The sequence below is a fragment of the Nothobranchius furzeri genome, chromosome 7, assembly GCF_043380555.1.
Source record: "Nothobranchius furzeri strain GRZ-AD chromosome 7, NfurGRZ-RIMD1, whole genome shotgun sequence".
Taxonomy (NCBI): Eukaryota; Metazoa; Chordata; class Actinopteri; order Cyprinodontiformes; family Nothobranchiidae; genus Nothobranchius; species Nothobranchius furzeri.
The window spans coordinates 64,442,437-64,453,683 of NC_091747.1; the positions used below are offsets into that span (position 1 = coordinate 64,442,437).

At 45.3% G+C, this 11,247-nt stretch overlaps 1 protein-coding gene across 4 annotated transcripts in view; it reads left to right on the forward strand.

Annotated features, from left to right (window-relative positions):
* The window catches only part of sugct (succinyl-CoA:glutarate-CoA transferase), a 67,975-nt gene extending 56,959 nt beyond the window's left edge, over positions 1–11,016 (forward strand). The window contains exons 15-16 of one of the 4 annotated variants that reach the window (XM_070553531.1): positions 6,786–6,996; positions 10,880–11,016. In XM_070553531.1, coding sequence (XP_070409632.1) covers positions 6,786–6,949 — 164 coding nt within the window. In that variant the 3' untranslated portion in view covers positions 6,950–6,996; positions 10,880–11,016. Of the gene's footprint in view, positions 1–6,785; positions 7,048–10,879 lie in introns of those variants that run through there. The other 3 variants (XR_011521198.1, XR_011521199.1, XM_070553530.1) reach the window with 3 other exon arrangements.
* The last annotated feature ends 231 nt before the right edge of the window (positions 11,017–11,247 follow it).

The following is an 11,247-nucleotide window of genomic DNA, read 5'->3' on the forward strand; positions in this document are numbered from 1 at the left end:
ATACGCAGCTAGTGTATTTGTGGACAGAAACGATGGGAACCGTGGGTTTAGAGGTGGCAAGGACATACGTGTCCGTGTTAAAACGTCTCTTAAATACAGAAAACACAATAAAATGAGACGTCCTGGACCGGATACATGACAGGATACCACAGAACAGCTCTACGCCCTCTGGTGTCCTGGCGGGGAATGGATTTGCAACACTCCCCAGGAGAAGGAGAAGTCTGAGGACAAATTGTCTCCATCCGTTGCGCATGTCTCTCCCTCGTGGAGCAAATGGAGACGTATAAATTAGGCTTTACATCTGCACCGCTTGAGATAGAGGCCTCCAGGGGTGGGCAGTCTTTTCCCTGTGATGTTTGCAGAGCAGCTTCCATACCGGACAGTAATAACCCTAACCTCCACAGGAAGTAGAGCCACTGACCACCTTGTCAGTGTGGTGGGTCCACATGAGCTCCTACGTAAATGGCTTGAATTAGTATAGCGCCTCCTTAGGGTTCTACACTAATGAATTTTTTGTAATCCACTTTATATTTTAGCAATCTTAAAGTGCTACAAAGTTTATCAAATGTATTCTCAAAAGGCTTTCTTACAAACATATGGCTTAATATTCCATTTGAATGCATGTACAGTTTGTGGGGCTCTCGGGTGGATGGGTAGGGCATTCCACAGCATCGGAGCAGCGGTCGGAAAGGTTGTGGGGATCTGGAGTGTGTTGTTGCAGATCGGAGAATACGATTTGTCAGGAATGTGAGGAGTTCCTTTAAAAAGGAGGGACCTTTACCATGAATGCACGTATAAGAGAGCAGAGAAACTTTGTGTTGAATTCTGAATGAAATGGGGAGCCAGTGAAGATCCGTCAGAATGGGGGTGATATGTTCGAACTTGAGCAGCCTCATCAGGATCCTAGAAGTGCTGTTCTGGCTGTGTTGTTGTCTCTGAATGCTTTTTTCAGGGATCCCAATGAGGATTGCATTACAGTAGTCCATTCTGGAAGAAAAGGCGTGGACAAGCCTTTCTGCATCTGCCGGGTTTAGCATTGGACGTAGTTTGGCAAGGTTCCAAAGGTGATAAAAGGACATCTTACACAAGTGTCGATTTTCAGGAAACTCCTGAAGACCCTGCAAGCATCTTCTAAACTAGGACCCTCCCTGCACTTGGCCCCCACTCTACTGTCCACTCCATGTTCACTTCCCTTTATGATTGATCCTGCTGCCTCGCTGCCACCTAGGATCGACTGATTAGTGCTTGTTGTTGGCCTCAAGGGCGACCTGCTGCTTCATTATCACCTGTAAGTCGCTTTGGACAAAAGCGTCTGCCACACACAAACATGAGTACCTGATGTTGGTGTCAAAGGTGAGTTGTGAGTCCATCTTGACACCTCAGTTAGTGACAGTTGTGGGAAGGGATATGTCATGGTTATGGTGGACGAGCGGAGCTGATGAGTGCGAACTACAGTGCCTTCTGTCTTAGAGCCGTTTGGGTCGTTTGACCCAAAGTGTTTGAATGAAAGGTGCATCGGTACATGGTTCACAGCGGCTCGGCCTCTGCTGCCACCAGTGGAAGATGTTACGGTTTCATTAACTCCCGATGCGCCAGCACGCCTCAGTCCATTAATTAACCATGACGTAGGTACGTCATGTGACGTCTTCAAGACGCGCAGTGCTCAGCCGCTCATTGAGGAAGTAAACGATTAGGGTTAGGGTACTACAAGCAACAAGGCTACTTTTAAATATGTTCCAATATTAACACGTTCCTTATTCGTGTGCTTCCTGAACACGTTTAAGACCATCCGTTTTCATCCGCTTATCCGGAGTCGGGTCGCGGGGGAAGCAGCCTAAGCAGGAAGTCCCTGGCTTCCCTTTTCCCGGCCACTTGGGCCAGCTCCTCCGGCGGAATCCCAAGGCGTTCCCTGATCAGCTGAGAGACATTGCTCCAACGTTAGTCACTTCCCAAATAGATTACTGTAACTCACTTCTGGTTGGTCTACCTCAAAAACCCTCCATAAGCTCCAGTGAGTCCAGAACTCTGCCGCACGAGTCATCTCCTGCATGTCCCTATTTCACCACATCAGTCCGGTCCTTCAGCAGCTCCACTGGCTCCCAGTTAAACAACAGGTCGAGTTCAAAGTCCTACTTCTCACTTTCAAAGCTGTTCACAACCTTTGTTCTCCATATCTATCTGATCCATTCACATTGTTTCTCCAGTCTGGTCCCTAAGTTCACCATCCTCCATCCACCTTACTGTTACATCCTTCCGTCTCACCTCCATGGGCTGCATGGTGGCGCAGTTGTTAGCACCGTTGCATCGCAGCACGAAGGTTGCAGGTTCGAAATTCGGCTGCGGCCTTTCTGCGTGGAGTTGCGTGTTCTCCCCATGCATGCGTGGGTTTCCTCCGGGAACTCCGGTTTCCCCTACAGATCACAACATGCCCTATAGGTTATAAACTGTAAGCCGCTTTGGATAAAAGTGTCTGCTAAATAAATAAACAACCTCCATGCTCTGCTCCTTGCCTCTGGAATTCTCTGCCTCAAGTCATCAAGAACTCTGACTCCCTTCCCACCTCCAGATCCAAGCTAAAAACTCACCTTTTCCGGACTGCGTATTGTTTCTGAGATAGTTCTGCTGCTTGTTTTCTGACTTTTGTTTAGTTTTTCTAGGTTTTTGTGGGTGATTTGTTGCAGATTTTAACTTTTAACTTAACTCTTATCATTCTTGTACAGTGACCTTGACTTCCCTGAAAGGCGCTTTAAATAAAATGTATTATTATTATTATTATTATTGTTGTTGTTGTTGACTCTAAGGGAGAGCCCAGCCACCCTGCGGAGAAAACTCATTTCGGCCGCTTGTATCCGTGATCTCGTTCTTTCAGTCTCTACCCAAAGCTCATGACCATAGGTGAGGGTAGGAACGTAGATCCACCGGTAAATCGAGAGCTTCGCCTTCTGGCTCAGCTCTCTCTTCACCACGACTGATCGGTACAACGCCCGCATCACTGCAGGTTTAGCACCAATCCTCCTATCGATCTCCTGCCTCCTTCCCTCACTTGTGAGCAAGACCATGACATACTTAAACTCCTCCACTTGGGGCAGGACCTCCCTGATCTGGAGAAGGCATTCTATAATTTTTGTTGAAGACAAATGTTTTAAAGTCAGAGTGTCAGGATTATTGTCTCTGCTCTCTGGATCCTAAAAACGGGTCACATTCATGCCATCTAAATGTGTATGAGCATCACTGTTGATGCTCTAGAGCTGAACTGTTGATGCTCTAGAGCAGAACTGTTTATGCTTTAGAGCTGAACTGTTGATGCTCTAGAGCTGAACTGTGGATGCTCTAGAGCTGAACTGTTGATGCTCTAGAGCAGAACTGTTGATGCTTTAGAGCTGAACTGTTGATGCTCTAGAGCTGAACTGTTGATGCTCTAGAGCTGAACTGTTGATGCTCTAGAGCTGAACTGTTGATGCTCTAGAGCTGAACTGTTGATGCTCTAGAGCTGAACTGTTGATGCTCTAGAGCTGAACTGTTGATGCTCTAGTGCTGAACTGTTGATGCTCTAGAGCTGAACTGTTGATGCTCTAGAGCAGAACTGTTGATGCTTTAGAGCTGAACTGTTGATGCTCTAGAGCTGAACTGTTGATGCTCTAGAGCAGAACTGTTGATGCTTTAGAGCTGAACTGTTGATGCTCTAGAGCTGAACTGTTGATGCTCTAGAGCTGAACTGTTGATGCTCTAGAGCTGAACTGTTGATGCTCTAGAGCAGAACTGTTGATGCTCTAGAGCTGAACTGTTGATGCTTTAGAGCAGAACTGTTGATGCTCTAGAGCTGAACTGTTGATGCTCTAGAGCTGAACTGTTGATGCTTTAGAGCAGAACTGTTGATGCTCTAGAGCTGAACTGTTGATGCTTTAGAGCAGAACTGTTGATGCTCTAGAGCCGAACTGTTGATGCTCTAGAGCAGAACTGTTGATGCTCTAGAGCTGAACTGTTGATGCTCTAGAGCAGAACTGTTGATGCTCTAGAGCTGAACTGTTGATGCTCTAGAGCTGAACTGTTGATGCTTTAGAGCAGAACTGTTGATGCTTTAGAGCAGAACTGTTGATGCTCTAGAGCTGAACTGTTGATGCTCTAGAGCAGAACTGTTGATGCTCTAGAGCTGAACTGTTGATGCTTTAGAGCAGAACTGTTGATGCTCTAGAGCTGAACTGTTGATGCTTTAGAGCAGAACTGTTGATGCTCTAGAGCAGAACTGTTGATGCTTTAGAGCAGAACTGTTGATGCTCTAGAGCTGAACTGTTGATGCTTTAGAGCAGAACTGTTGATGCTCTAGAGCTGAACTGTTGATGCTCTAGAGCTGAACTGTTGATGCTTTAGAGCAGAACTGTTGATGCTCTAGAGCTGAACTGTTGATGCTTTAGAGCAGAACTGTTGATGCTCTAGAGCAGAACTGTTGATGCTCTAGAGCTGAACTGTTGATGCTTTAGAGCAGAACTGTTGATGCTCTAGAGCTGAACTGTTGATGCTCTAGAGCTGAACTGTTGATGCTTTAGAGCAGAACTGTTGATGCTTTAGAGCAGAACTGTTGATGCTCTAGAGCTGAACTGTTGATGCTCTAGAGCAGAACTGTTGATGCTCTAGAGCAGAACTGTTGATGCTTTAGAGCAGAACTGTTGATGCTCTAGAGCAGAACTGTTGATGCTCTAGAGCTGAACTGTTGATGCTCTAGAGCATCACTGTTGATGCTCTAGAGCAGAACTGTTGATGCTCTAGAGCAGAACTGTTGATGCTCTAGAGCATCACTGTTGATGCTCTAGAGCAGAACTGTTGATGCTCTAGAGCTGAACTGTTGATGCTCTAGAGCTGAACTGTTGATGCTTTAGAGCAGAACTGTTGATGCTCTAGAGCATCACTGTTGATGCTCTAGAGCAGAACTGTTGATGCTCTAGAGCTGAACTGTTGATGCTCTAGAGCTGAACTGTTGATGCTTTAGAGCAGAACTGTTGATGCTCTAGAGCTGAACTGTTGATGCTTTAGAGCAGAACTGTTGATGCTCTAGAGCAGAACTGTTGATGCTCTAGAGCTGAACTGTTGATGCTTTAGAGCAGAACTGTTGATGCTCTAGAGCTGAACTGTTGATGCTTTAGAGCAGAACTGTTAATGCTCTAGAGCAGAACTGTTGATGCTCTAGAGCTGAACTGTTGATGCTCTAGAGCATCACTGTTGATGCTCTAGAGCAGAACTGTTGATGCTTTAGAGCAGAACTGTTGATGCTCTAGAGCAGAACTGTTGATGCTCTAGAGCTGAACTGTTGATGCTCTAGAGCATCACTGTTGATGCTCTAGAGCAGAACTGTTGATGCTCTAGAGCATCACTGTTGATGCTCTAGAGCAGAACTGTTGATGCTCTAGAGCAGAACTGTTGATGCTCTAGAGCTGAACTGTTGATGCTCTAGAGCTGAACTGTTGATGCTTTAGAGCAGAACTGTTGATGCTTTAGAGCAGAACTGTTGATGCTCTAGAGCATCACTGTTGATGCTCTAGAGCAGAACTGTTGATGCTCTAGAGCAGAACTGTTGATGCTCTAGAGCTGAACTGGGTTGATTAAAATAATTCTGTGGGCTCTTGAAAACTCACAACATTGCAGTGCTATGGAAATACGTTATTGGATTTAAGTAGGTGGACTCTGCCTAAATATACATTTAAAGATTTGAAGATGGAAGTCTGATAACTCGTAATAAATTGTAGCGTACCCAATCAAAGGTGTCTGAAATCACTCACAATCCACAAACACTGATCCAGTGTTTTTTAAGATCTGACATGGGTCATTGCAGGAAAAATATTCATTTTAACATCAGTGATTAATGCACACATTATTCACACACTTTGGGATTTAAACATGTTGTTCATTCATCAGTAATGGCTGATTTAACAAGTTAATCTACCAGCATACTCGTACGTCATATGATTAACATTCACTTCACATAAATGTGTAAATAACATCTGCTCTCCACTGAGAGTTAACCTGAGTCGAGGTGTGATTTTAACGCTTTTAAACATGTTCAATTCTGATTGGCCAAATTTATAAACAAAAGTTAATGAAAACAGGAATCACTTCCTGATCTAGTCAGTTTTCCCAACTCCTTAAAGACTCCATCCTTCTAAAGAAAGAAAATCGTACATTTCTTTAGTGAAAATCTACTGAATTATGCGCAGATCTGCATCAATTAACTATAAACAGTAAAGTGTGTGTGTTTGATGTTTATTTCAGTCATTAAAGCTTTAGTTTTTGGTACAAGTAATCAAAGCAACTGTGACTACCGTATTGACCAGAATGTAAGACGAGTTTTTTTTCATCGAAATAAATTTTCAGCGGCATGAGAGTACAGCGAGGCAGAGAGCCTACTTTGACTTTTGATTTCACACGTCAGCAAAGTTCTGATAGTTTGCATTAAAATAGTATTTTTGCTCAGTATTTGTTCTCAAATTTTCAATAGAAATGTTTTTTTTTAAGTGATTTTTTTGTCTTTTCCTGAAGATTGGTCTCGGAGAGGGGTCGTCTTATAATCCGGGGGGTCCTATACTCGGGTCAATACGGTAGTTAGATTTTTCAGTAACTAGCACAACACTGTCATGGGAGCTCATTGCTGTCGCCATGGAGATGACATCTCATCAGAACATGGTTCAGAACCCTGGAGGTCTCCATCAGAACCTTAAGTCTGGACCGGTTGTCTCCTGCGTGGCTGATGGACTCTTGTCCAGAACATCAACATAACCTCCATCTCTCTGTTTCAGGGCCAGCTGTCATCTTCAGCAGCTTCTCTCCAGCTGGGCCCACACCCCCTCCTGTGATTGGTCAGCACACAGTGCAAGTGCTGAGGGACACCTTGTCCTACAGTGATGACATCATCAAAGAGCTGCTGGAGTCAAAGGCTGTGGCTCAGAGTGATGCGTTGTGATTGGCTCACAGAGCAGGAGATGGGTTCAGAGATATAATGATTTCAACGTAAGAAATGCACTTTTCTGGTTCTTTGGAATAAATTATTTTATCTGCCAACATTTGAAGTCAAATATTTTACAATCATAATAATGTGGCATTAAGGATTGACTACATATGTATTAAATGATCAATAAGATGTGATAATCTATATAAATATTAATTATCAATCTGATTGGTCTTTGAATGATTAACCAGAAGACTTCAGGTTCTTTGACTTATTCAGGGAACACACACATCATATTAATTCAGACTGAGTCAAGAATGTAGTTATAAAAATGATTTTTATTCTGTTTTCCTAAACTAAATGATTGTACTTGACAAAATGATGGTTGTGTAGATAACAGATGATGGATGGAATGGAGCTAGATGCTTTAGCTAACTCTTAATCTTCTATTTTTGAAATTTATTATTCATGTTATATGTAGCACATTAGTACCGAAACAAGTTCCTAGTTTGTGAACTGCTTGTTCACTGACAATGGCAATAAACCTTTCCTGATTCTGATTCTGATTCTGATTAAGTATCTGAGAGAGATTGTGGAGTCTGGGCTGTAAAATCAGTTTGGCTGTTTGGTTTAATAAGCTAAAGTTTGTTTTAGGGCTGCACAACATATCGAAAAATTATCGTCATCGCGATAACAGGACGTGCGATAGGCCCATCGCAAAGCACGTCAAAAACGGCGATAAATGTTTGGTTCAAGCATTTCCATCTGTGTCATACATCAGCTTTTTGTAAACCAGCTCTGTTTTTTACGCAGAAGTATTATTTGACCAATCAAATGTAGTCCTTCTGATATGCGGCCAATCAGATGGGTCCGTTCACGTAATACGCCCGCCCCCTACGTAGACCCTTTTGGAAAGCAACACCCGAACTGAGTTAGCGGCGCCGTTCCCTTGTTCGTCATGCTGGCTCAGAGCAACGAACACACTTTATGATGTTTCAGGAATCAGCGCTGCTTTCAAACGTGAACGTGAGTCCGCTCGGTGTCGTTAAGCAGCTGATAATAACCGGGCTGACTCCGACGCGTGCCGGTGAACCAACCCATCTTCATGTCGCTAGTGTTAGCCCAGGCTCCGGTTAGCTTCCAGCTAAAAGGCTACAGCACTCTCCTCCCAGTCCCACCCTGCTAAAGAGGGCCTGGAAAAGTTCCCCCACACATCAAAGTGATTTTTCATTCATGAGCTTTTATAACCTTGTTAATCAGGATAGCTGATTTGCTGCTGCACATAAACTGTCAGTCAGAAGCTCTGCTAGCCGGTTATCTTAAGAGGAGCTAGTTCAATTTGTTAGCTTGTTATCAGAATCATAGATGCAGTTTCATCATCTGAGCTGCTTTTTAAGATCTAGGTAAACTTGTTCAATTTGGGGTTAAAAACAAACGTTTTCACATATTTTCCATGTAGTTTTTTTTTTGCCAGTTCCTCTTCTGAAAGGTAGACAATTGTTTTTCCCTTTCCTTCAGAAAATCTTAATATTCTCCTAGTTTGGCCCAGCACAGTTCACTTCCCAGTTACAGCAACAGCCTTATATCATAACCACATAAGTGGAGAAAATGTTCAGTAGCAATGAGAGGATTTGCTGTTGCATTTAAGTGATGTTAACTATTATTTAACATTTAAACTATTTATTCTAAAAACCCTGGTATGGGATGTTTTTCTGTATTTGGAGCATCAGAAAAAGTTTTATGGTGGAGGTGATGTTTTAAAGTCACTGAGAAACTGCATGCATGCTGTTTGTTGTTTTGCTGCTAATACAGTAGCAGGTGCAGCTGCTAATACAGTAGCAGGTCCAGCTGCTAATACAGTAGCAGGTCCAGCTGCTAATACAGTAGCAGGTGCAGCTGCTAATACAGTAGCGGGTGCAGCTGCTAATACAGTAGCGGGTGCAGCTGCTAATACAGTAGCGGGTGCAGCTGCTAATACAGTAGCGGGTCCAGCTGCTAATACAGTAGCGGGTGCGGCTGCTAATACAGTAGCGGGTGCAGCTGCTAATACAGTAGCGGGCGCGGCTGCTAATACAGTAGCGGGTGCGGCTGCTAATACAGTAGCGGGTACAGCTGCTAATACAGTAGCGGGTGCGGCTGCTAATACAGTAGCAGGCGCGGCTGCTAATACAGTAGCGGGTGCAGCTGCTAATACAGTAGCAGGCGCGGCTGCTAATACCGTAGCAGGTGCAGCTGCTAATACAGTAGCGGGTGCGGCTGCTAATACAGTAGCAGGTGCAGCTGCTAATACAGTAGCGGGTGCGGCTGCTAATACCGTAGCAGGTGCAGCTGCTAATACAGTAGCGGGTGCGGCTGCTAATACAGTAGCAGGTGCAGCTGCTAATACAGTAGCGGGTGCAGCTGCTAATACAGTAGCAGGTGCGGCTGCTAATACAGTAGCGGGTGCAGCTGCTAATACAGTAGCAGGTGCGGCTGCTAATACCGTAGCGGGTGCAGCTGCTAATACAGCAGCAGGTGCGGCTGCTAATACAGTAGCGGGTGCAGCTGCTAATACAGTAGCAGGTCCAGCTGCTGATACAGTAGCGGGTGCAGCTGCTAATACAGTAGCAGGTCCAGCTGCTGATACAGTAGCAGGTGCAGCTGCTAATACAGTAGCAGGTCCAGCTGCTGATACAGTAGCGGGTGCAGCTGCTAACACAGTAGCAGGTCCAGCTGCAGATACAGTAGCGGGTGCAGCTGCTAATACAGTAGCAAGTGTAGCTGCTAATACAGTAGCAGGTCCAGCTGCTGATACAGTAGCGGGTGCAGCTGCTAATACAGTAGCAGGTCCAGCTGCTGATACAGTAGCGGGTGCAGCTGCTAATACAGTAGCAGGTGCAGCTGCTAATACAGTAGCGGGTGCAGCTGCTAATACAGTAGCAGGTGCAGCTGCTAATACAGTAGCGGGAGCAGCTGCTAATACAGTAGCAGGTCCAGCTGCTGATACAGTAGCGGGTGCAGCTGCTAATACAGTAGCAGGTCCAGCTGCTGATACAGTAGCGGGTGCAGCTGCTAATACAGTAGCAGGTGCAGCTGCTAATACAGTAGCGGGTGCAGCTGCTAATACAGTAGCGGGTGCAGCTGCTAATACAGTAGCAGGTGCAGCTGCTAATACAGTAGCGGGTGCAGCTGCTAATACAGTAGCAGGTCCAGCTGCTGATACAGTAGCGGGTGCAGCTGCTAATACAGTAGCAGGTGTAGCTGCCAATACAGTAGCAGGTGCAGCTGCATATTTTTGCCATAAAAATGTTATGTTGTAATGGAATTTGTGCATTAGTTTTTGTTTGCTTTGAACCCAGAGCAGACGTCACACGCCAGACATCAACACTGCATACTTTAGTATTTGTTTATTTATCGTGAGTAATATCGATATCGCAATATTAAGCACTGTTATCGAATATCGCAGGTTTTCCTAATATCGTGCAGCCCTAGTTTGTTTATAAAACCATCTGACGCAATTTGTGCCGAGTCTACGCACCCTTGTGTGAAGATCCCCAAGCGATCCAGGAGGTCGGGGTGGACACTTGTCACGTTCTGCCCCTGCCCTCCTTACTGTGTTTCTCTCCTGCCCTGATTAGTCCGTATTGTTCTCACCTGTCCCTCGTTAACCTGCCCATGTTTCCCTAATTAGCCTTCTGTATTTATACCACCTGTTTTGCTCCTGTCCTTTGTCAGATCATTGTTGTTAGTAGTCATCGTTGTTTTGTCCTGTCCATCCCATCCTGCTATTAAAACCATTTTTACTTTATCCGAAGCCCGCATTTTTACCTCCTGGTCAGCTCATCCACACATGGTCCGCCGTCTCCACCTCGTTCAATGTGACAGAATGATCTGACCAAACCTGGACCTGTGGTGAGCTAACACCTGTTTGCTGGAGGATTTATTTTTTACTTTTTTCTCCTTTAGTGGAAGGAGATTCTGGCCCAGGGTGTTGGCCTATCCTACCTGTTCTCCGGGGTGGTCAAGCCTTTGGGTGGGTTTCGGCGCATCCAGTTCCTTTCCTGTGGTGGTCAAACCCTTCTCCTCTCTATCTTTCTGCCCCCGTCCCGTTTTTTGTCATGGAAGCCGCGGATCCTGGAGCTCTAAGGGAGTTACACCCCCTACGCACGCCATCGTTCTCCGGGGTGGTAGGGCTGGTCTCCCCGCTCTTCTCCTGCTTCCCTGCACCCAAGCCTCTGCCTGAGATCCAGCTAATCGTGCTGTGCACTTGTTCTGACCGGCTGTCGAGTGCCTGCCGCCGATCCTGGTTTCCTCGCGTCGCTTCTACAGATTGT